This window comes from Caretta caretta, chromosome 14 (assembly GCF_965140235.1).
Source record: "Caretta caretta isolate rCarCar2 chromosome 14, rCarCar1.hap1, whole genome shotgun sequence".
Lineage (NCBI taxonomy): Eukaryota > Metazoa > Chordata > Testudines > Cheloniidae > Caretta > Caretta caretta.
In genome coordinates this window covers 17,237,647-17,264,139 of record NC_134219.1, presented here as the reverse complement: position 1 = coordinate 17,264,139, position 26,493 = coordinate 17,237,647, and the positions used below count along the sequence as shown (strand labels likewise).

The 26,493-nt window shown below is 41.4% G+C and overlaps 1 protein-coding gene across 5 annotated transcripts in view; it reads right to left on the bottom strand.

Moving 5' to 3' along the window:
- MFSD11 (major facilitator superfamily domain containing 11) overlaps positions 1 to 26,493 on the bottom strand; it is a 36,064-nt gene that overhangs the window by 8,356 nt on the left and 1,215 nt on the right. The window contains exons 1-12 of one of the 5 annotated variants that reach the window (XM_075119314.1): positions 24,612 to 25,634; positions 20,112 to 20,282; positions 18,001 to 18,056; positions 17,011 to 17,118; positions 16,458 to 16,537; positions 16,251 to 16,347; positions 15,738 to 15,796; positions 11,281 to 11,425; positions 9,842 to 9,882; positions 8,619 to 8,684; positions 2,639 to 2,764; positions 825 to 999 (exon numbers count right to left, since the gene is read on the bottom strand). In XM_075119314.1, the coding sequence (XP_074975415.1) occupies positions 825 to 999; positions 2,639 to 2,764; positions 8,619 to 8,684; positions 9,842 to 9,882; positions 11,281 to 11,425; positions 15,738 to 15,796; positions 16,251 to 16,347; positions 16,458 to 16,537; positions 17,011 to 17,118; positions 18,001 to 18,056; positions 20,112 to 20,282; positions 24,612 to 24,773 (1,286 nt within the window). In that variant the 5' untranslated portion in view covers positions 24,774 to 25,634. Of the gene's footprint in view, positions 1 to 824; positions 1,000 to 2,638; positions 2,765 to 8,618; positions 8,685 to 9,841; positions 9,883 to 11,280; positions 11,426 to 15,737; positions 15,797 to 16,250; positions 16,348 to 16,457; positions 16,538 to 17,010; positions 17,119 to 18,000; positions 18,057 to 20,111; positions 20,283 to 20,645; positions 21,332 to 24,611; positions 25,635 to 26,493 lie in introns of those variants that run through there. The other 4 variants (XM_048818201.2, XM_048818196.2, XM_048818197.2 and 1 more) reach the window with 4 other exon arrangements.

Here is a 26,493-nt window from a genome sequence, read left to right as displayed (position 1 = left end):
CTTCTTGGCCCTTACGGGGGTCATGCATGCACAAGGCAAGAAAGCTTCTGATGCCCACTCCCCAAACTGAGCACCCATGTAATGGACAGGCAGAATCTGGCCACAAGTTAATGGAGTGGACCTGGACAATGAGTATTCAATTGGCTTTAGAAATTGCTGTCATAGTGTGTGGTATAGTTGTGCCCTCTGGTATATTAGAATAACGGAAATCACTGGCATCTACGATAACTAAAGTAATTTCTCAGACCATCAGTAATAATGTTCACAAACAATGCACTTAATATGAACTGACACCATTCTGACCTGCCATTTAACCGCCTACATTTTGGTATGAATTGCTATAACATCTGAAGCTACTGAGAATGGAGAACTGTGGATGGAAACGTTCTCTAGGATCTTGATCACTAGTCAATGAAAAGAGCTTGAAGCTGTCTTTCCAACAGAAGAACAAGCTGCTTCTCTCCAAGGTTGTTAAAAAGAGGACAGCGATAAACTCTTTTCCACATCCAGCCAGGATAGGACAAGAAGTAATCTTTTTAATCTGCAGCAAGGAAGATTTAAATTAGGTATCAGGAAAAACTTTCTTTTTACTGTATAAGGATAGTCAACCTCTGGAACAGGTTACCAAGGGAGGTTGTGTAATCCTTGTCACTGGAGGTTTTTAAAAACAGCGAAGACTAACACCTGTCAGGGATGGTCCTGGTATATTTAATCCTGCCTCAGTGCAGGAGGATGGACTAGAAGACCTCTTAAGGCCCATACCACAGCCTTACATTTCTATGCTTTCAAATTACGCTGATCAAGAGAAACAGAACACTTTGTACCTTGGATTCATATAAGCACTATTATCTGTTCCTTTGAAGGAAGCAATGGGGGCATCATTTGGTATGTTGTAAAAAATTAAATAAAAGGCTAAAAAATGGACCACAATGCCAAGCATCACAACTGGGTTCCTGCCAAAGCGATTATCTTTGTTCACTAAGCCAAAGAATCCTCCACCTATAGAAGGGGAAAAGAATACATAATTATTAGGATTAATGACAAAAAGAAAGAAACGTTTAAAAAGTTTCCATTTAATCGTATATGTACAGTGTAAAGAAAGAATCCAAACTTCAGATATGGCAACACATGTTGAAAATGTACATTAGAAATTTATCTATGATAGACCCTGAAGGAGGGACTGGCAGAGCTGAGATCAACCAAGTGGTACCTTGGTTCCACGGGGGGAGGGATGCAACTTGACAGGTAACAGAGGTGAGTTCTCTGGGCTGTCAGAGCCATCAGTGAAAGGTGGGCAGGAGCTTTGTGGAACAGTACTGAAAGGGCTAATTGTATTGTTGCAGCTGCTCTGCCAGTACTTACTATCTTCAGAGGGATTGCAATGGTGAAGGACAGCAGGTCTCAAACTGTGAGTCAGGACCCCAATGTGGGTTGTGACACCATTTTAATGGGGTCGCCAGGGTTGGCATTAGACTTGCTGAGCCAGAGCCTGAGCTCTACTGCCCAGGGCCACAGCCCAAGACCTGAGCTGTGGGTGGTGGGGCTCAGGTTACAGTGCCCTGACCTGGGGCTGAAACCCTTGGGCTTTGGCTTTGGTCCCCCTGCATGGGGTCATGCAGTAATTTTTGTTATCGGAAGGGGGTTGCAGTGCAATGAAGTTTGAGAACCCTTGCTGGAGGGTAATAGTGGTGGATGATACTGTGCTTAGCCTCATTCAGAGCAAGTGCAATTACAACCATGTAACTGTGTGGATTCAGGGTGTTTCACAAGTTGGGGGATTTCAATGGTGTTAGCTACACCAAAATGCTCTAGTGTAAGCAAAGGGTAGGAGATTTTGATTTAGTCAACTGAGATTTGTATTCAGTCATTTTAATTGAGTACTAAGTTTACCTTTGATATACGTTTAGTCTTTCACCTCTAAGCATACAACCTTAGCTTTTTATTATAAAAAAGAAGGTTTAGACTTAGCAATACAAAAATCGGTTCCAGAGTAGCAGCTGTGTTAGTCTGTATTTGCAAAAAGAAAAGGAGTACTTGTGGCACCTTAGAGACTAGCAAATGTATTTGAGCATAAGCTTTCGTGAGCTACAGCTCACTTCATCGAATGCTGTAGCTCACGAAAGCTTATGCTCAAATACATTTGTTAGTCTCTAAGGTGCCACAAGTCCTCCTTTTCTTTTTGCCAATACAAAAATGTAAATCAGATGCAGCTAACCATAAAAGCATGATGTACAAATGCTAAAAATTGCCTATTAACACTATAGACTGGATTCACTATTGTTGTCGTCTTACATAGTCATTTATACCAATGCAAAGTGGGTGGAAAATGCTAAGACTCTTATCTGGTAATATTCCACATCCTTCTCTACATTCAGTTTGTACTAGTGTAAATGATTACATAAGATGCAGCACAATAATGAATCACAGAATCATAGGGTTAGAAGGGACCGCAACGGTCATCTAGTCTAACCCCGCCAAGTATTGTAGCAGATCTTAGTTGTACTTTACTTCTTGCATATGCAACTTTTGCTGCAAGTCTGACATGTGTAGTGCACTGTACATTTGTGTAGAAACAACCTTTTCAATAATCTCAACAACTTCATTTTTTAAACTTAAACTTTAATTTCTTTAGACTCACCTAAAATTTCTCCAACGCCAATAAAAATACCAGAGAGTCCAATAAGACTTTTCTCTTCAGTGCCAAATCTATTCACAGCACCAATACAGGTTCCATATACTCCAGAAAAGAATGTTAATTCCAGACCTTTAAGGAAAGGCAGACAAAAGTTGACAGCTGTAGTATTATGCATTATTTCAGACACCATTATGCAAAAGTTCCTTTTGTCTAACCATTGTCTCTCACAAATACATGGTTAAAAGACGAAGATTGTAGATGCAATCACATTAGTTTAGGAGTATTCCAAGACATATAATTATATGACTTTCATAAGTCAGAATACATAAACTATTTTAGAAAAACCCACACACCATGATATGTGAAGTTAGTGTCATATCTGCACCTGGGGTGAAATTCTGGCTCCATTGAAGTCAACGGAAAAAGTTACATTGACTTCAATGGGAGTAAGATTTTACCATGGGTCTTTGACCTCCCACCACTTAATAAATGTATGACAATATAACCACACACCTATTCTGTATCACTACTTTCAGATATTGTGGAACAATATATAACTGGAAGTTGGTTATAAGATTATACAATGGGGATGTCAAACCTATAGCCCCAGTGACACACCTAGAATGATCATTTAATATTATATTAAGTAGGCCTGCTGCCAGCAGCAGCCAAAACATTGCTTCAGTCATTTACATACACTTCAAAAAAGCACATTACAAAATTTGGAACCCTGTGAGAACCTTAAGACTTGTAGTGGCTTTCACAAAAATAGGTACTGCAACATGGGCTGCACTAATGCTATGTTTCTGAGGTCACTACAACACAGAAAGACATTGGTCATTTCTGGCTAGATCTCGGCTTGGGCAACTCTTTTCTGACTTGTTAAATTCTGCAGGAATATTCACCTATACCATGAAGCATCACTGTTGTGGTGACCATATACCACTTTGTTTATTTTGTGTATTATATTCATTCATAATATTTATTGTATACTCTTCATCTTCAAAGTGCTTTACAAAAAATCCCTAATCCTCATAACACCCCTAACATGAAGTAAGTAACCATTATTATCCCCATTTTACAGAGGGAAAAACTAGCCCAAAAATGCTAAGTGACTTACTCAAGGCCACATATCAGTCAGAAGTAGAGTTAATAATAGAACTCAGAGCTTCTGACTACTAGTCTCATGCTCTAACCACTAGACAAACTGCCCTTGGATTGTTAATACTTTCCTACACAAATTTTGTTCTTTGTTTCGTAAACTTTATATATTTCACAGCTAAAAAAAATACCTAAGGTGCTCTATAAATAGCTGTGTTTAATTAATACACTTCCCCTAACGTTCTAATAAGATGTGGTATTTTTCATGCCTTGTCCTAACCTGTGATGTACTGTTATTGCGGAATGTTGACCAGCTGCTGTGTTCCATCCCAGAGGTAGGTCTATTTTAGTGATGAGCAATGTGATCCCTATAGACAATATGTATTTCAGTTTTCAAACTGTTTTGGGAATTCTTGCAGATGAAAAGTGCCACAGAATTATTATAAATATCATTTCAGGGAAACAGTCAAATAATCAAGTCTTTAAAGCCTGACTTCAATGCAGGAAAAAATTCTTCTTTTTTTTTTTGGTCCAGTGATGGCATTTGTGAAAAAGAGCCCTTGTCCAAAGACTTATAAAGGAAATGACAGATTCCAGGTTAAGCTCCTAATATGTACTACTACTTTCAATACACTTATAATTAACTAAAACTTAATAAAAGTAAAACTAAACTCTAAGATAAGACCAATGTTTTGCTTGGTACTTCTCTACCCTGGTACTGTCATTAACATGAGGGAAGGTAACATGGCTAAGTCCCAACTAGGGTGACCACAGAACCATGAGTCATGCAATAAGACTTTTCAATATATAGAGTCCATTTTATAAATGTCAACTCTTCCATAGCAAGTATATTTACAACAGTGCAAAGAGATTTGCTTAAACCAACACAAAGCCAGGCCAAAAATGAACTCTTAAGTAAACCTCTTTGGCCTTTGCTACTGCAGAAAATATAGTACACCATATAAAGATCTAGTAATAGTAGGTGATTTTACATGGCATGTGAGCAGTAAAGCCTCACAAAACTTTGAACAGTTTCAATAACAGACCACAACAATTCAGAATCATTATCTGCTTTTGGAGCTCTTACAATGAATTGTACCAAATCACTTTACAATACAGATGGTAATGGTGAATTTGAGCCACCAGATGGCAGCAACATATTTCAAGCTAGACTAAATTTCTGACATGGTTACTTTAAGAGCCCAATGCGGCTTGAATTACACAAAACTCCCATTAAGAACAGGAGTACTTGTGGCACCTTAGAGACTAACAAATTTATTTGAGCATAAGCTTTCGTGGGCTACAGCCCACTTCATCGGATGCATAGAATGGAACATATAGTAAGAAAATATATATATACACACAGAGAACATGAAAAAGTGGAGTAAGAGGCTAATTAATTAAGATGAGCTATTATCAGCAGGAGAAAAAAACTTTTGTAGTGATAATCAAGATGGCCCATTTAGACAGTTGATAAGAAGGTGTGAGGATACTTAACATGGGGAAATAAATTCAATATGTGTAATGACCCAGCCACTCCCAGTCTCTATTCAAACCCAAGTTAATGGTATCTAGTTTGAATATTAATTCAAGTTCAGCAGTTTCTCATTGGAGTCTGTTTTTGAAGCTTTTCTGTTGCAAAATTGCCACCTTTAAGTCTGTTACTGAGTGGCCAGAGAGGTTGAAGTGTTCTCCTACCGGTTTTCGAATGTTATGAGTCCTGATGTCAGATTTGTGTCCATTTATGCTTTTGCGTAGAGAAAAAATTCTACGCAAAAGAATAAATGGACACAAATCTGACATCAGGAATTGTAACATTCAAAAACCGGTAGGAGAACACTTCATCCTCTCTGGCCACTCAGTAACAGACTTAAAGGTAGCAATTTTGCAACAGAAAAGCTTCAAAAACAGACTCCAATGAGAAACTGCTGAGCTTGAATTAATATGTTCCATTCTATTGCATCCGATGAAGTGGGCTGTAGCCCACGAAAGCTTATGCTCAAATAAATTTGTTAGTCTCTAAAGTGCCATAAGTACTCCTGTTCTTTTTGCAGATACAGACTAACATGGCTGCTACTCTGAAACCTGATAAAACTCCCATTGATTTCTTCTATCAACTCAGCACTTTCTACACTAGGGATTAAGCTGACTTATCTACGTTGCTCAGGGGTGTGGACATGTGTCTAGTCAGCTGACCACCAACTGGTCTTAAAACAGGGCACCTGTCCTGGCCCCTAAAGGAAGGTGATCACCAGATGAAAGCTCAACTGTCTGAGAACATGAGAGACAAAGCTCAGAGAATCAGAGACTAGAAGTATATAAAGAGAGAGAGTGAGCAAAAAGTTGCTTGGATAGAGCTATAGGAGACCTGGTAGAGAGAGCTGAGTTCTGCAGAGAGCTGGAACAGAATTGTTGGTGAGACCTGACCTAACTGGGAGCCTCTGATAAGCAGAAGGCTTGGCCAGTGACCCCTATCCAGCCTGGTGAGAAGAAGCTGGGCCTCGAAGCAAGAGGTTGGGCTCTCAGCATGGGTAGGACTTAGGCAGGGAGTCCTGAGGTGTGGAACATAGTGAGGAGCTCTCTTGTGGGCAACCTGACTTGAGGACTGTGGTAAAGTTCATGAGACTGGGCACTCAGATGGACGGCCTGGAGAGTAGAGCAAAAAGGAAATGGGAACACCGTGCCACATTGACTCTCAGGTGGGTGATCTGGAGGCACTGTCCCTGAAGAGAGGACTGGAAAAACTGTTGTATCTTAGTATTTTTACTGTGAGTTTGTCAAGAACAGTTTTGTTGCAAGGGCTTTAGGGGAATTACTGCACTGGTATATATGAACAAATTATGCCCAGAGGCAGGTTTTGTATCAAACACTAAAGGTATATCTGCACTACGGAGACTATACTGGCATGGGTATGCCAGCATAGCCCTGTAGTGTAGATCCAGCCTTCAACAACAGTTTGGGTTTTCCTGTCAGCATAGAAATACCACTTCCCTGAATAAAGTTGGCTATGTCAATGGAAGCCCTCTTTCATCGACATAGCTGTGACTATATTTTGTCAGCATAACTAAGTCAGTAAGGGATGTAGTTTTTTCACACCTGTGACTGACACAGGCATGCAGCTATAACTTTACAGTGTAGACCAAGCCTGAGAGTCTGTCATGGGCAAACAAACAGGAAACTGAGGCAGGTGCAAGGAGAAAGTGGTGTCTCCCAGGGATCTGTACTTGGACCAGTATTATTCAACATATTCATAAATGATCTGGAAAAAGGCATAAACAGTGAGGTGGCAAAATTTGCAGATGATATCAAACTACTCAGGACAATTAAGTCCAAAGCAGACTGCGAAAAGCTACCAAAGGGTCTCACAAAACAGTGTGACTTGGCAACAAAATGGCAGATGAAATTCAATGTTCATAAATGCAAAGTAATGCATTGGAAAACATAACCCCAACTATACATATAAAATGATGAGGTGTAAATTAGCTGTAACCAGTCAAGAGAGAGATCTTGGCTTCATATGGATAGTTCTCTGAAAACACTCACTCAATGTTCAGTGGCAGTCAAAAAAGTGAACAGAATGTTAAGAATCATTAAGAAAGGGATAGATAATAAGACAGAAAATATCATATTGCCTCTATATAAATCCATGGTACGCCCACATCTTGAAAACTGTGTGCAGATATGTTCGTCCCATCTCAAAAAAGATATACTGGAATTGGAAAAGGTTCAGAAAAGGACAACAAAAATGACTAGGGGTATGAAACAGCTTCCGTATGAGGAGAAATTAATAAGACTGGGACTTTTCAGCTTGGAAAAGAGACGACTAAGGGGGGATATGATAGAGGTCTATAAAACCATGACTGGTGTAGAGAAAGTAAATCAGGAAGTGTTATTCACTCCTTCTCATAACACAAGAACTAGGGGTCACCAAATGAAATAGGCAGCAGGTTAAAACAAACAAAAGGAAGTATTTCTTCACACAATGCACAGTTAACCTGTGGAACTCTTTGTCAGAGAACGTTCTGAAGGCCAAGACTATAACAGGGTTCAAAAAATTAAATAAATTCATGGAGGACAGGTCCATCAATGGCTGATGGGCAGGCATGGTGCCCCTAGCCTCTGTTTGCCAGAAGCTGGGAATGGGCAACAGGGGATGGATCACTTGATGATTACCTGCTCTGTTCATTCCCTGTGGGGCACTTGGCATTGGCCACTGTCAGAAGACAGGATACTGGGCTAGATGGACCTTGTCCTTTGGTCTGACCCAGTATGGCCATTCTTATGTTTTTATTGTGTAGAGACCTGCCTCAGGAGGGCACTCCACGTGGGGGCTGCCCTACTACAGAGTCAAATCAGTGATTGCAATGTAGGAAGTCTTTGCAACATTTTCCTAATGCACACATGGTTTTAGGACAAGGGCTCTTACAAAAGTCTCCTACACTTCATTGCAAGTCTGATGGAGCTGATATTAAAGACCTCATCTACAAAAATGAGTTTAATTACTATTATTAGACTTTACTGCAGTTTAATTGTGTTCTAACATGATTCAATCTGGCCAGTATGAACAGGGACAAACTGTGTAATAAAGCAGACTCATAAACCATGCCCTAGCCAAGATATAAATTGGCTGACCTTAAACTGGGTTTAACAACTCTTATTAAATCCCATAATTTTGGCAGGGTTGGGTACAAAAAAATTAATCTATAGAAGAGCATTTTTCAGAAACAGAGTACAAAAATACTACAAAATGGTAATAAACTCCAATACATTAAAGTAATATATACTGGGATACAGAAATATGATCCTGATTGAGTCCCATTTAGTGTCCCATAAAATGCCCTGGCACTAGCAAATGATTGTGTCCTTTTGCCTGTTTCATTACCTGTATAAGCTGTTGTAACACTAAGGAGCAAAATCTCTTTGGTGAAGTACAGTTTAATAGATCTCTCTGCAAAGAAAAAATATAAATGAATAAAATTCACTGACATTAAGGGTGCATTTATTTTCTTTTGCTGTTTACCAAAGGCACAAATATGTTAAAGCGATGCAAATCATGTACTGATTTTTTCTCTCTTTGATTAAATAAGGCTGCTACAAAGGGGGCCTTTAACTTAAAAGGCCAATCTGAATGGGTTTTATTGTGGGGGGGCAGGGTAGAGAGGGAAATCAACCAAATACATTTTCCAGTGACTAAAGGCTGAGTGGTTTTATGTACTGTACTCTTGTAATCTCAATTCAGAATATTTTTATTTTACAGTAATTGAGTTTTTCTAAATGTTTTTGGGCCAAATTCTGCCTTCAGATATCAACAGTTAAGTGCCACTACTTACAAGCTCCAGTGGGAGCTGCACACATGTATCCAAATGAAGAATTTTTACTTTTTAAATTGTTGAACTTTATTGTAAATGTTGATGTAAATTCATACAAAAGGTAACTTATACTTCATCTTGCTCTTTCTTTAATGGGAAACATTTTTACTTTCATAGAGTGGCTTTTCCTTTTTTCCTTCCCTCATCCCCATGATCTCTCCCTCTCACATCCTGTCCTCCCTTTCTAGTGTTAACCCTCTTTTTCACCTCCCTAGACTTGTTTCACTTCTGTCCTGAGACTGTCAAATATCCTTTGCTTCCCTCTCAACTCAGCAACTCGCACAATTGTTCATCAGTCCTCTTTAATCTCCACAGAATGAGATCTTTGCTCTTTCCACTGAGCCTTGAACCAGGAGGTGCCTAGAGCCTTCAAAACACAAATGCAGCCTACTCTTTGCCTCAGTGTCATATCACTTTAAAGCAGGCACCACCACTGAAGACTCTAAAGATCCTGGACTGATCTGGGATATGAAGGATCTGGGCTACATGATACATTGGCTGAATGAAGAACAGAGGAGGGAACTGTGAGGGTTGTTTCGCTGAGTGATAAACAAAGAAGATTAAGTGTCTCAGGATTAAGGAAGGGGAGACTGCAGGTCTATTGCCCTGCATTATTAAAGCCAAATTTCTGTTTAAAATTATTTATATATGGTTGTGTACAAATAGGATCATTTGACAGTTCATAGATCTGTTGTAATATTTTTGAGAAATGGTTCTAAAGTGCAATAATACTTACTAAATGCATCCACTGCCCTCGTCGCTTTGCTTTGGATAGACCTGTGTAAATATTTTCTTAAGATCAGAAAGATGAACCAGAGATAACCATGCTTTTACCATTATGATGGAAAATAGACAAATTCATATTTTAGTTTTCTGTACATTTTCCTGCCCATAATTAGCAATTTCAACACACTATGTTTAATAAAACATTTTTGTGAAATAATCCTCTAGTTGAAAAAGATATCTACCTTTAGTGGGGGTGTATGTCATTCACAGAGTATCCTCTTTTATAGCACTATGTCTCTGGGCTTTGTCTGTATCAGACTTGTTCTCTCCACTACATGTGCTCTTGTCTTTCTAATCATCCTACAGCTGGCTAATAAAATAACTGTATCTGCAAATACTGTTTCAGAGAGACTTTAGTGCTTATAGCTATGCATTTCTAATGTGCACATCAGCATGATACCTAGGTCATTTATGTGTGATCTGCAGCTAAATAATAACTGATAGCTGAACAGATCTCTACAGGTTATTAAATCTTTCCAAACAACCCTTGCCTACCACTGTGGCATGATATTTTTTTAAAACTGTTGGCCAGATAATCAGCCTCCATTGCTACTGATACGACAGGCCTTGTTGAGCAGATGCTTTTGAAAATCCAGACCCATACACAAAGCACCTGCCAAAAAGACAAAGTAGTAAGAATTCTAAGCCCTATCTCCACCAGCAAACCAAAATTACAAACCACTTAGCTTCAAATAACTAATAAAGGACAATGGAAGAATTGTTTAAGGTAAGGGGTGTGGATAAAAGGGTTTAGAAACCTACAAAGCTCTTAGAACTACAAAGGCACTTGACTACCAGATACAAATTCTGATAAGAGTGAATCAAGCTTCCTATAATTCTCGGAGAGGCTCTGAAGGTTCTTTCTGTGCTGCTCAATAAGGAAGTCAGCCCTCTCTTGCAGAATTATTGCAGAGACACAAATTGAGAATGTGCTTTTAGAAGGGAAGTAAACAGTCTCATCCCAATCTGACCCCAGGTCTTTTTTTACCTTCATAAACCCCCCTCTGTTCTGCTTCTATCCCCAAATCACTTCCATGGTTGGAGACCAATAGTTACTGTTTGGAGATAAGGGCAAGGAAAAATATGAAAGAACATACATACGCTTAATAGTGAGAGGAGGGAGATAAATGAAGTCTCCCCAAAGACCCTTACTCACCAATGAAAAAACACTATTTGTTATGCCCTATCCCATGCTCAAGTGTACCGCCTATGAGGAGAACAAGTAAGGATTGCATCAACTAGGTAATAGCTCCAGGGACTCTCCTATACTTTATTCAAATTCTAGATGCTTTTGGTTCAGAGGGAGAAGCAAATAAGGAGTTTTCCATTATGCACTAGGTACACACGTGCTTGGCTGGATGGTAATGTGTTATTGCCATAAGCACTTACGAGTTGTCTACAGTGCTTTCATCAGTGGAGGAGACTTCCTCCTCCAGTGTGTTTGACTCCTCTGATTTCCTAATCAGAAAGAACAGAAATGTGCCCACGAGACTGAAGACAGTTAGAGCAATGAAGACAGTCCTGCGATCACTCTCTGTGGAAAATCAAAAAGGTGTCACACACAGGTCTGCATAAAACAATTCAAGTCTAGTAAACTATCTCCACAAATAATGGTGCAGATAGCTAAGAAGTTCCCATGCTAAAGCAAGGTACAGTTTATAAAGAGGTGTATATAATACATATTAATTTCAGTGGTGTTGTCTGACTTACTACCCGTGTGGCAAAGTGTCCCGCATGTTTGGCAAGTTCCTTTGTCATTGCTGATATGCCAATGGAATACTGGCTGATCAAAGAATATCACCACCACTTTCGGCTGTGGCTAAGTGGGGGTAAATAAAAGGGAAGAGAAAGTGCAGAGGCTGTTCAATAACAGTATCCATTATTGCTTGCAGGGCAGAGGCTACATCATCTTCCCTACACTGATTAGAAAAAACTGCCTTCCTCTCCAGCCCCAGGAACTAATGTTACAATGTGATACTATAAACTGGTAGAGCTATACATTTCAAAAGCTATAGGCTCATGAAACCTCACAATTTGACAGAAGATAACAGTGAGCATCTGGAGGAAAGGTACCTGATGTTCCATGCACCAGTCCCTCTACACTAACCAACTTGCTTGGCACAGTAAACTCTTTTGTGCAGAGGCTTCCCCTATTCATCAGGCAGAAAAATTGCTGAGAAGCAGCTAATCATGAGTTGTGCTGAGACAAACTAACCTTTGGGCTCCCACTTCTCAACCCTAAAGATACTGCCTACGCACTTATACTTATTTCTCCAATGGCTTAAAGGTGAACAGAATTTTTTTAAAATACATTTTTAAAAAAAACCTGTGTAAGATTCCAAATCAATAACAATGTGTCTATGTGTGTGTAGTTTTAAAAATAGTATTTTATGTGCATGTGTAAACAGCTCTTGTGGGAACCTGAAATAAAGTGTGGCAAGGAGGGACTGATGTTCAAATGTAGGAACATTCACCTTCTAATGAAATGGAAGGAGACTCCTAAATTATTTCAACATGCTTCAAGGGACTTTAATTCACTTAAAGTTAAAGGAAAACTTTAGTGTGAGTTCTGCTAAATGCTGTAATCCGAGGTGATTAGCAGGAGCAATATAAATCAGGAATCATAGAATTTCAGATTCCACAGATTTATGTTTTTGGCAGAATTTAAGCTTTCACTTTAATTCTTGGATATTTGAATTTTTTATTTTTATATGTAGGCTGTGCTACTCAGTCTGCAAAGAGCCTGAATCAATAGTACAGTAACAGAGCTGAGAACTGCCCTTTTCAGCACAAGAGGGTGCTAACTGCGAAGTTTGAAATGATCATTTAAAAGTCAACATTTCAAATTGTCTTTAGCAGAAACATCCTCCTAAAATGTTTATCAAATGAGGTTGAAAATTCCATTTATTTGGAAGGATGTCCTACAGGGAAAAGGTTTCATGTTTTAAAGATGTGAATAGTTGAACGGTCTATCAGATATCTGAGTTCTTTTTTAGTACATAATATAGGAAACCCTCCTCCTCACATACACCTTACAGCAGGATCATCAACTCCATTTCATATTACAATTCGGTTTTTTTTCTGGGTTTTCTGACTGATTATATTAAAACACAAGCTTTGTCACAGTTTCCATATAAATCAGTTGGCTTCTTAGGGCATGGCTACATTTGCAGTTGAAGAGCGCTGGGAGTTAAACCAGCCTTCGGAGACCGCAGCAGGGAAAACGCTGTCGAGTGTTTACACTCTCAGCTGGAAGCGCACTGGCGTGGCCACATTAGCAGCTTTTGCAATGCCACAAAGAGCAGTGCATTGTGATAGTTATCCCAGCGTGCAAGTGGCTGCAACATGCTTTTCAAATGCAGGGAGTGGATGGAGTGTGACAGGGAGTGTTTTGTGTGTATGTGGAGGGAGAGAGAGTGGATTTTTGGGGGGCTGAGAGCATGTCAGCATGCTGTCTTGTAAATTCAGACAGCAGCAGACCTCCCTCCCCCCCCACCCCGCCCCGCCTCTCTCTAACTCACTCAAAACAAGCAGCATTCCTCAGTAATGGTTCCTTTGTCCCGGAGCAGATAAGCAGCCAGCTGTCAGAAACCAAGCTTTGAAAGGGCATACCCGCATTCCTACAGCGAGTTCAAAACAATGACAAGAGTGGCCACTTGAATTAAGGGGATTATGGGACGTTTCCAGAGGTCAACAGAGCGCAGTAATGCAACACCTCGTTCACACTGGTGCCGCAGCGCTCCACCGGGGGCGCAGCAAACGTTATTCCACTCGCCAAGGTGGAGTACCAGCAGCGCTGTAGCCGCGGAGTCAGAGCGCTCTACATGCCTTGCCAGTGTGGACGGGTAGTGACCTAGTGCGCCTGGGGCTCCTTTATTGCGCTGTAACTCACAAGTGTAGCCAAGCCCTGAGTTGACAACCACTACCGATATATATCAGTCCCTGCCTCCACCTTTTCAGAGCAACTCAGATCCCAGATGTTCTGTATGGAGCCCTACAGCTTTGACCACCTGTCACTTTCTCCACTGAATATGAGTGCACTTTGCTCCAAGTTCTACTCTGATAGATTTGGAAGGCTCCAGCCACAATATTAATTATAATTCAAACAGGAAATTAACCTTGATTATCTCTATCAAGACAGGGACACTGAGGGTTTGTCTGCACCCGGATATTATTTTGGAAAAGGCAGGATGTGAATTTAAAGTGTAATAGCTATTCCAGAACAGCTCCCCATGTAGACATTCTTATTTCAGAATAAGAGTCTTCACATGGGAAGCTATTATGGAATTCTGCAATAAACTATTGTGATGAAGTGTGACTGTTCTTAATGTTTCCTCTGAATAGTGTGCGGGTGCCTCAGTTTCCCCTATGCAGTTCTTAAGTATCTAGGTGGTGGGATAAGGGTGTATGATCGTTGCAGAGCCCTAGAGGGCAGGTGTGTGCAGGGGTCTGGACATAGAGAATGGCCAACACCCTGTTTCCTGGCAACAGATGGCCTGGCCCTTCCCCCCTGCAAGGTGAGAGCTAAAGGGTTGGAGAACAAAAGAATCCGGTGGCCTCCTGGCCCGGGAAAGGGACAAAGCCCAGAGGAGGAGGGGCTGGAGAGAGTGAGTTGGGGCTGGTTGGGGACATGGAGTGAAGTGCAGATGTGGTTGTCTGGCTCACTGCCCCCCGAAATGGAGCCAGCTGAGAGGTCCTGTTCTCTGCACCTACAAGCTCTGTGTTAGACCATGTTCCTGTCTTCTAATAAACCTCTGTTTTACTGGCTCGCTGAGAGTTATGTCTCACTGCGGAGTTGGGGTGCAGGACCCTCTGGCTTCCCCAGGACCCCGCCTGGGCGGACTCGCTGTGGGAAGCGCAAGGAGGGGCAGAGAGGATGCTGAATGCTCCAAGGTCAGACCCAGGAAGATGGAAGCTGTGTGAGCTGTGTGTCCTGCAGACAGTCTGCTCACAGAAAGGAGACTTCCCCAGAGTCCTGACTGGCTTCGTAGGGAGCATTGCCCGGGGACTCTGTGACAACTATTCTGATCAATTTCCCTCTGTACACAAGTCCTGAAAGAAGGCAAAGGGAACAGCAGCCAGGAACACTGGAGATATTCACAGCTCTTGTATTACATGGCTTTACATACTAAGGTTATGTCTATACTACGCAGCTTTTTGCGACACGGCTATGGCACAACAATCGTGCTGCTAAAAGGTGCACAGTGTAGCCGCTGTTTGTCAGCAGGAGAGCGCTCTCCCACCAACAAATAACTTCCAGCCCCAATGAGCGGCATTAGTGTTGTTGGCAGGAGAGCACTCCTGACTACAAAGCGCTGTTCACACCAGCATGTGTCGTCGACAAAACTTTTTTCTTTCGGGGGGGGAGGGGGAGGGTGTTTTTAACACCTCTGAACAACAAACATTTTGTCTTTCAATTGCTAGTGTAGACAAAGCCTAAAACTAAAATACTCCCCAGAAAACAAACACAAATTTTACCTGCTGTTCCCTATGTTTCTAGCTGTCACAACTATGGCTATGTCTACACTAGCACTTTTGTCAGTCGGGATGTGCAAAAAACACCCCGACAAAAGTTTCACAGACAAAAACACCAGTGTGCATCTCCCGCCAACACAGCTATCGCCACTTGGGTTGGGGGTGGCTTAATTATGCCGGTGGGGGAGCTCTCTCCCGCCAGCATAGAGGGACTACACAGGAGACCTTACAGCGGCACAGTGCAGCTGTGCCGCTGTAAGGTCCGTAATGTAGACATAGGCTATGGCTGCTTCCTACTTCATTGTTTTATCCATTTTTTCATACATTATGATACATCAAAGTATTCTACACACAAAGCAAGTAATACAAACCTGATATATGAATTTTCCCACGCCAAGCAAAGTATATATAAAGATTTCCAAAAAACAAGCTGCAAACAAAAGAGGGATAACACAGGAATATAGTATTTATTATGGTAACAAATTATATATAAAAGAATATGGTGTAAATGTTAAAGAGAGAGAGGGTGCCTGTCCTCACACTGTCCAAGTCAAACTGCTAGCCCCATAGAAATGTAAAACAAAATTGAGGATTCACCTTCATAAGGCCAGCTCTACATTTCAAAGGGATCCAAGATATCAGAAATGACATTAACTTTAGTCCATCAGGAGGAAAGACCTGCAGTATATAACTCCTATTTACCATTAAGCATTGCTCAGTATCAGCAACAATTGTCACCTCCAGCTTTTCCTTTCGTTTCATAGTCTGCGGAGCATCACTCTGAAGTATTGGAGACAAAAGTCTCCCTTGCTCTCTCATTGAACAACAACAGCAAGTACAGGGTGCATGTAACCACAGGGAAAGACTTAATAAAGGAAAGTTACCTGGACTGTAAAAGTGCCCAGAAAATTCCACTGTTTCTCCCAATAGTGTTTTCATCTGAATTTATTGTCAGGCAATTTCCCTGTGCAGTCCAAAGTACTGAAATTCAAGCAAAAAAGTTGCTGAGAAAGGAGGAAAAATAGTTTAGAGAGAGAGAGACAAATGTAGTGAAGAAGTACAAGCAGATACACACTAAGTGCAATACTTACCAGCAGCTGCTATCCCAATGAAAACAGAAGCAGTGTAGAAGGACCATGTGAAAGGCTGGATAAAAACCGCAATGTATATGCTAAAATATAACAATGTATTATATTCAAATTGAATGTGCGCAATGTTATGTGATTATGCTTTTTAACAATCAGATTTGTATCTTAGCTTCCTCCAAATCAAGTACTTATTCCTAAACTCATTTTGAAAAGACTCCAAGTCAATAAGATTTGAAACAAAACAGTTTTTTATTATCCTAAACATTTAATGCTATTTTTCTAATACAGTCATTAGACTGAGGCCTGATCTTGGGTCTTTACTACAAGGTCAGCCAGGCCTGCCAAAGCTGTGGAAATAACACGGTCACTGTCTCTGGGGGAGGGAGTACTCTGAAGTGACATTCCAAGTGACTCAAGAGCAACACTAGTATCACTGCAAGAAGCCAAACCCTGCCTTCCTCAACCAGTACAATTTCATGCATGACATGGTACCTTTTGAAGTAAAGGGAGGAAATACATAAGAAACAGAAACTACAGATTTAAATGAATTACTTACCTGTAAAATAGACCGCTAACAAACATGGATAACTGAGGTCCCACTACAGCAACCACTGAAGGTGAAATAAGATTTGATGCAGAGAACACCCCATAAATAATGGCCATGCTACACAAATAAATAATAAAGACAAATAAGCATTTCAAATGAAATTCAAGAGTATTGGATAGTGTAGCCAATTTTATTTATTTAAGGACATTTTTCAAATGATTCAAAACTATTACATCAAACATATCGCTAGCCTATGTAACTGCATGATCTTATTATTTTAGCCTCTCTTTCCCTTCTATTGTTATTTACCCTTGTTTGTTGCACCTTATCTTAAATTAGATCGTAAACTCTTCAGGGCAGCAACCAAGTCTTCCTAAATGATTGCAGAGTCCCAGCACAACAGGTCCCTGATCATGATTAGGGACTTTGGTTGCTATGGCAAAATAATAAACATTAAAAAACTGCAAAAAGAAAAGGAGTACTTGTGACACCTTAGAGACTAACAAATTTATTTGAGCATAAGCTTTCGTGAGCTGCAGCTCACTTACTGATTTCCACAGCTCTGATACCCTGATTTTCCTCCTATCTTTCAGAGTGTTCCCTTCCATGTGACTGTTGAAATCTCTCCTGCAAGCTGATCTGCACAGGCAGACCCTGTACAAAGGTCCACACATGCAGATAAGTTTGTAGGATCAACACCTTAGTTAGCTGCTTTACTTTTCAATAATTTCAGCACAGACTGCATGACCCAAGATAAAAAGCAAAGGACGGCATTGTTTTTCCCTACACAGAAAAAGTGCAAAACATTAATGTGGTTCATTTAAATAGAAAGATATACATGCAAAATTAAGCTGTGTTTAAGTATAACATAATTTTGTTTTTAACGTGTGAGTTCAGCAGAACAATACAATCACGTAAGAGCATGTCCCTATAAGATTTCATTAAGACTAGCTATGCCTCTTAAAGTAACAAAAGGACAAAAATATCACTGTAACTTACCTGGTATAGCCACTGCCATGAAAATTTGTGTTGTTTAAATTCGTGATAACGGTTTGCTGTGTAGAGAAAATTATAAATAATAATACAAAAAGTACATTTTATAGTTTTTTTTAAATCTGAAAACTACAGACAGATTAGCATAAGAGAGCAAAGTTAGAACTGATTGTTAATAACACCCAAGGAACTAAAAGTAGTTTAGAAATGGCCGTTAAACCTTGTAAAACCTATGTGAGGAAGTAACTATTACACCCATTGTACAGTTAGGGAAACTGAACTGCAACTTGTTCAGATTTAGTGGCAGAGTCAAGGACTGGACATCAAAATTTTGACTTCCATCCCCCTTTTCTAATTACTCTACACTCCCTTCTCTTTTCAAATGAGCAGTACGCAAGCCTTTGAAAACCACATTTATTAATTACAGCCTAAGGCCCTGAACCTCAGAGGTTTTTAGGCTCCCAACTTCTGTTGATTTCAAGAGAAGTTAGGGCACCTAAATACCTTAGAGGGATCTGAGACTAAGCCCCTTTGTGGATCTAGGCCTTCCTTCCTACACTCTCCCTCTGTCAACTGGTTTTCTGGTATGCTGGTTTGGTCCCGGGGCAACTGCAATTTGAACAATGGAACCTAAGTCCTGATTCATTCACTGCCAGACAATGGATATTTCTTGCAGACACTTTTATTTATGAGAGACAAGATGGGTGAGGTAGTATCTTTTATTGGACAAGCTCTCTCTCATCAACAGAAGTTGGTCCAATAAAAGATATTACCTCACTTACCTTGTCTCTCTCTCTAAGGCTTTGTCTACACTGGACGTTCGTTGGTAAAATTTTTATTGTTCAGGGGTGTGAAAAAAACAATACCACCCCGAACGACAAAACGTTTACCGACTAAAAAGGGCCGGTGTGAACAGTGCTTTATCGGCAGAAGAGCTCTCCTGTCGACAAAGCTACCGCTGCTCGTTGGGGGTGGAAGTTTTTTGTCGGTGGGAGAGCTCTCTCCTGCCAACAAAGAGCGGCTATGCTGTGCATCTTTTAATGTAATATCCTGGGACTAATATGGCTACAACAAAACTGTATACAGCTTTTATTTATAAAAGTTCACCCCACAAAGATGCTTGGGGTGAAGCTGTCCATTTGAAACAATAACTATTATTTTGTGATTCTATAGTGCCTTTAGATCTCAAAGTATTTAACAGACATTAACAAATTAGGCCTCCCAACACCTCTTTAATGTAAAACAGTATGAGCCCCATTTTTACAGAAATGGAAACTGAGACATGGACATGGTCTGTAGCAATCACAAATTGAACCTCTATTTGCAAACTCTCTGTTCTGTGCTTTAACCACAAGATCAGTCTCCTCCACCATAAATTAATCATACAACATGGTAAAGCAACCTTTATACACCTACAAACAGGGAATTCCTCCTGAAAATAAGAAAAGAGAGTCTCTAAATATGGCAAACATAGGTTTATAATAATAAAAGTAATAAAAGGGCAGTCTGCTTCTAAAGATAAATTGAATTATTTTTATGTCCAATTTGCCTGCAGTAAAGGAGAGAGAGACTGGCAGTAAATTATTTAGTGAAATGTAAAGTGACTTGGCAGTTCTGTCAGTTGTGACAGTATGACCACTCGCCAGATACTGTATTCATACCCCTTCAATCTCCTGTTTGTCATTACACAGAGAAAATGTGAGATTAAGGAAGATTAATTAACCAGGAGAAATTAGGTGACAAAGTTACAAAAAATAGCATCGTGGTCATGTGTTTTACAGCGAAATTATAAAAAAGCTCAGAAACATGACAAGATCCAGTTTAATTCAATTGCTAGACAGATAATTGCCAGAGCAGATATTATTAAGATGAATGTGTTTAATTAACTTAATTTTTTTCTAAGCAACCATGTATTGTCCCATACCATTATTTCATTGCTATACTCTCTTAAAGAAACAGATTACTTAAGTACCTGTGCAAATACTAAATCAAGAGAAACACAAAAAGATAAAATGTAATGCTATCATGCATCTTAGATCCCTAAACAAAATAACCCTTAAAATTGGGGTGTCAGAAAGACAGGTGAGGATGTGGAGTGTTTTGATATTTGCACTTACCGCAACATTTCCACACGTTTGAAAGGCAGTAAAGATAAACATAAAAGCAATTCCTAAAATAATTATGTTAAAAAGCTTTTTCAATTTAGGAGACATTTTGTTTTTTCTTAGGAAGTTGTCCTCTTCAGTCTGAAGAAGTTCTATTTTCCTTTTAAAGCTCCCTTTTAAGTTCTGTAAAAAAAAAAAAAAAAAACCACAAGGAAAAACCCCCTCACAAACAGGTTATTTAAAACTAATTGTTAAGTGTTAAAAAGTACTGTATTCACTGGCAAGTCAAGAGGTCTAGTCTCCACTGTAAAGAAAAGAAAATTAAAAAAACAATAACACTGAAAAAAAACCAAGTCAACGGTTTAGTAGGCGTTGTGAAGATTATTTAGATCCTTTCATATGAAGATATGCAGAGTGCAGTATATTATTTCTTCATGACATCCCTTCCCCCTAGAAGTAGTTTCCGACCTGCTGAGTTAGTAAATCAGCTCACTTCCTTGCCACCATTGCTCTGAATAAGATTTTAGTCAAAAGACATTAAATCACCTGACAAAGGAAAGAAAGGACACTCATACACACAAGCCATGTCCATTAATGCTGAACAGGAAATAAGGAATATTTCACAATCCAGGTCAGCTGACTAATCAGGCTAGAACACCCTCATGCACTCTGGGAAATGCAGTTTCAGCATTTCTCCGACTTAAAAAAAGAGTAAATCTAGAATATTACTTAAAATAACAATAGTATGTTTGTGGTTACTGTAAATAATATTCTGTAACCTTTAGACAATAATACTTTGGGCAAGAAACCAAATCTTTCAGAAAGTCTTTTAAGAAAACTGTCACCTACTGCTTTCAGTCACGCAAAGAGCATTCATAAATGAAGACTGAAAAGCTCAGGACGTCCTTTCAACAATACAGCAGAAAAGAAAGGAAAGGAAACATTTCATTGTCACTGACACACATGCACAGTCTCTCTCGCTGTTTCTGTGTATCACTCATTCACTCTGAAAAGGAAATGAAATAGCTGCCTCTACCATCATTCAATATTTTTCCTTGAAATCCTTCCAACAAAAAACCTGTTTAATTGCTAATATATTTAAGTATTGAGTTTTGTAAAAAAAAATTAAAGTAAGTAATCCTCAAGATCAGAAGATCCCTATTTTAAAAAGTGAGTAAAGCAGAAAAAGAAAGTCAGACATCTCATGTTAACTCTACCCCCACTTCCTGCTATTATTATTTAGCACTTGTATTACAAGATTACCTAGAGGCGCCAATCAGGATTGTGCTAACTGCTGCACAAACACATACAAAGACATAGGGTAAAACTGGCCAAGTTGAAGTCAGTGACAAAACTCCCATGGACTTCACTGAAGTCCAATGGCTTCACCCAGCATTTCTTCCTGTCCTGAAAGGCTTATCCACAACCTACCATTCCAACAACAGTCAAAACCACTGTATTACTTATTAAGTATTTTAAAGATTTCTCAGCAATTATTTTGCAAAATTGTACAGCATTTTATTTGAAACTAGAGCTTTCTTGTTACTTATGCTAGTCAATAACACTACTCTTATGAGTATTGACTTGGATCAATAGGGGCTCAAAGGGGATGCCTGCATGGATCACATTGCAGGAGCAAAGCCTTGGTTATGTACTTGGGAACAGTAGCTCTTTCCCCCCATTTCTACATTATGAACACTTACAACAGGAGATTTCTAAGGGTATGTCTACACTACGAAATTAAGTCGAACTTAAAGAAGTCGATTTTTAAGAAGCGATTTTATACAGTCGATTGTGTGTGTCCCCACTAAGAGCATTAAGTCGGCGGAGTGCATCCACAGTACTGTCGCTAGTGTCAACTTTCAAAGCGTTGCACTGTGGGTAGCTAACCCACAGTTCTCGCAGTCTCCGCTGCCCATTGGAATTCTGGGTGGAGCTCCCAATGCCTGATGGGGCAAAAACATTGTCGTGGATAGTTTTGGATGTTGTCAGTCGCCCCTCCCTCTGTGAAAGCAACGACAGACAATCGTTTCGTGCTTCTTTTTCGTGCAGACACCATACTCCTGTCAGCAGACGGTGCAGTAGGACTGCTAACCGCCGTCATCATCCACCGCTTCTGCTGCAACTCTGTTCTCCTGCTCTCCTGGTGCCATGAATCCACCTCACAGGTCCTCTCGTCATTCTGTATAAATATCTATTCTTGTGGCATCCGTCATCATTCACCGCTTCCGCTGCAACTCTGCTCTCCTGCTCCCCTGCAGACGACATACCATGGCAAGCATGGAGCCCACTCAGCTCACCGCTGCTGTTGTGAGCATTGTAAACACCTCGTGCATTATCCTGCAGCATGTGCAGAACCTGCAAAAGCAGTTGAGGAGGCGACGACAGCGCGATCACGATAGTGATGAGGACATGGACACAGACCTCTCTCAAAGCATGGGCCCTGACAATTTGGACATCATGGTGGTAATGGGGCAGGTTCCTGCTATGGAACGCCGATTCTGGGCTCGGGAAACAAGCACAGACTGGTGGGACCTCACAGTGTTGCAGATCTGCGACGATTCCCAGTGGCTGCGAAACTTTTGCATGCGTAAGGGCACTTTCATGGAACTTTGTGACTTGCTTTCCCCTGCCCTGAAGCGCAAGAATACCAAGATGAGAGCAGCCCTCACAGTTGAGAAGCAAGTGGAGATAGCCTTCTGGAAGCTTGCAACGCCAGACAGCTACCGGTCAGTCGGGAATCAATTTGGAAGGGGTAAATCTACTGTGCGGGCTGCTGTGATCCACGTAGCCAATGCAATCACTGAGCTGCTGCTATCAAGGGTAGTGACTCTGGGAAAAGTGCAGGTCATAGTGAATGGCTTTGCTGCAATGGGGTTCCCTAACTGTGGTGGAGCGATAGACGGAAGGCATATCCCTATCTTGGGACCAGACCACCTTGACAGCCAGTACATAAACCACAAGGGGTACTTTTCAATGGTGCTGCAAGCACTGGTGGTTCACAAGGGACGTTTCATACACAGGCACCCTGGACAGTGGTAAAGAGCAGTTCAACTATTGGCTGAGCAAGTGCAGAATGGTGGTAGAATGTGCATTTGGACACTTAAAAGCTCGCTGGCGCAGTTTACTGACTAGGCTAGACCTCAGCAAAACCAATATTCCCATTGTTATTGCTGCTTGCTGTGTGCTCCACAATATCTGTGAGAGTAAGGGGGAGACGTTTATGGCGAGGTGGGAGGCTGAGGCAAATCACCTGGTGGCCGATTATACACAGCCAGACACCAGGGTGATTAGAAGAGCACAGCTGGGCGCCCTGCACAACAGAGAAGCTTTGGAAACCAGTTTCATGACTGGCCAGGCTACGGTGTGACAGTTCTGTTTGTTTCTCCTTGATGAAAACCCGCCCCCTTGGTTGACTCTACTTCCCTGTAAGCCAACTGACCTCCCCACTCTGATCACCGCTTTCAGAGGCAATAAAGTCATTATTGTTTCAAAATCATGCATTCTTTATTAATTCATCACACAAATAGGGGGAAAACTCACAAGGTAGCCCGGGAGGGGTGAGTGAGGAGGGAAGCACTGGGTGGGGTGGGGATGAGGGGAGGAGGGAAGGACAAGGCCACACTACAGTTCAAAACTTATTGAACACCAGCCTTCTGTTGCTTGGGCAGTCCTCTGGGGTGGAGTGGCTGGGTGCCTGTAGCCTCCCCACCCGCATTCTTGGGCGTCTGGGTGAGGAGGATATGGAACTTGGGGAGGAGGGCAGGCGGTTATACAGTGACTGCAGCGGCGGTTTGTGCTCCTGCTACCTTTCCTGCAGCTCCACCAGATGCCTGAGCATGTCAGTTTGCTCCCCCATTAGGCTCAGCATTGCATCCTGCCTCCTCTCAGCGTGCTCCTCCCTCCTCTCATTGCTTTCATTTAACGCTTTCCTGGACTCTGTTGTTTGCCTCCATGCATTCTGCTGAGCTCTTTCAGTACGGGACGACTGCATGAGCTCTGAGAACATGTAATCGCGAGTGCATTTTTTTTTTTGCCTTCTAATCTGTGCTAGCCTCTGGGATGGAGATGATAGGGGGAGCGTAGAAACATTTGCAGCGGCGGGAGGAAAAAAAGGGAGAGTAGTATTTTAAAAGATACATTTTAGAGAACAAAGGGAAGACTATTTTACACTGAATCAAGCGATTCACAATACATAGCACATGTGCTTCACCACCACCCCCGCATGTCCCGCCCCCGCATGGCTACTATCAGGGAAGATCCCTCTTAGCCAAACGCGAACAGCTCAACATGAACGGGCCTCCTGCCACCGCATGGCAAAGGCTTTTAGAGTACCTCCAGGAGAGCTTCATGGAGATGTCCCTGGAGGATTTCCGCTCTATCCCCAGACACGTTAACAGACTTTTCCAGTAGCTATGCTGGCCGCAAATGCTTCCCAAGTCTTCAGGACAAATTAATCATTAAACATGCTTGCTTTTAAACCCTGTATTATATTTACAAAGGTACACTCACCAGAGGTGCCTTCTCCGGCTTCATGGTTCGGGAGCCCACCTTGGCAGGGTTGGGAGGGTATTGGCTCAAGGGTGAGGAACAGTTCCCGGCTGCCAGGGAGAAGGGATTCTCCGCTTGCTTGCTGTGCGCTATCCTCAACCTCCTCGTCCACAAAATCCTCATCCCTGTTTCATGAGACTCCCCCCTTGCAGGTGTCCACGGACAGTGGTGGGGTAGTGGTAGGGGCCCCTCCTAGAATTGCATGTAGCTCATCATAGAAGTGCACGTATGGGGCTTTGACCCGGAGCGACCATTTCCATCCTTTGTTTTTTGGTAGGCTTGCCTCGGCTCCATAGCTTTCAGGCGGCACTGCTGTGTCCCTGTTGTAGCATCTGTCCATCGTGCCCTTGGAGATTTTGGCAAATATACTGGCATTTTGTCTTTTAGAACGGAGTTCTGCCTGGACGGATTCTTCTCCCCATACAGTGATCAGATCCAGTACCTCCTGTTCAGTCCATGCTGGAGCTCTTTTGTGATTCTGGGACTCCATGGTCACCTGTGCTGATGAGCTCTGCATGGTCACCTGTGCTGATCAGCTCATTATGCTGGCCAAACTGGAAATGAAATTCAAAAGTTCCCGGGGCTTTTCCTGTCTACCTGGCCAGTGCATCTGAGTTGAAAGTGCTGTCCAGAGCAGTCACAATGGAGCACTCTGGGATAGCTCCCGGAGGCCAGTACTGTCAAATTGCATCCACACTACACCAAATTCGACCCAGCAAGGTCGATTTTAGCACTAAACCCCTCGCCAGGGAGGAGTACAGAAATCGATTTTAAGAGCCCTTTAAGTCAACAAAACAGGCTTCACTGTGTGGACGGGTGCAGGGTTAAATTAACCTAATGCTGCTAAATTCGACCTAAACTCGTAGTGTAGACCAGAGCTAAGAGACATAGGAGGGAGACTCCCTCTACCATTTTGAGGTATTCACTGTAAAGCAGATTTTTAAATCTCTCCTGATATGAAGGATTTTTGTGGTGTGATTCAAAGAAAAATTTTAAATCTCACTGTTCTATGTGAAATGAATAAATAACAAGAAGCAATAAAACAGACATAAAAACAAGAAGTGAGACATTATTTCCTTAATTTAGATTACTCATGCAGGAAATACCTTGCATGAGTAATCTAAATTAAGGAAATTTAAATTAATATTAATATTAATTTAAATTAAGGAGTTGTGCACCACTCGTTAGTGGAGTATGGTCACAGTGCTAGTATGGATAGGCCGATTGTCAGGGCTGGCTCCAGGCACCAGCGTTCCAAGCAGGTGCTTGGGGCGGCAGTGTTTCCACAGCGGCGGCAATTCGGCGGCGGCCCCTCTGTCCTGCTGGCCACGGCGGCAATTCGGCGGCAGCTTCTCCCTTTTGCCGTCTGCGGCGGCGGTTTTTTTCACTGCTTGGGACAGCAAAAACTCTAGAGCCGTCCCTGCCGATTGTATCTCCTCTGCACCAATTTGAGCAGGTGTAGACAACAGAAAAGTAACAATTCCAAATCCCAGTCTACCCTAGTACTCCCACTATTGCTACAATCCCACTAGTGGAGCTACACTGTGGCAGTGCAGCAGTGGGAAATCTGAAAAAAAAATGCTAGCAGTCTTTTGTGCCACTGAAGTGTATATGTGATGTCCTAGCATCACATATGGAGTGGAGATGTGGAACCTACTGAGAGGTGATACCCATGCCTTGGGGTCAGGGAGGTTTTTATACGATGCCAGCAGCAACGTGGCAGCATACGTGTGCTTGTGCAGCTTTCATATGGCACCCCAAAATCTTGGCAATGTGCATGTAAGCTTTCACACAACAGCAGCAATACTCTCACAGATCACTTATAAGGGCTTTTCCACAGCAA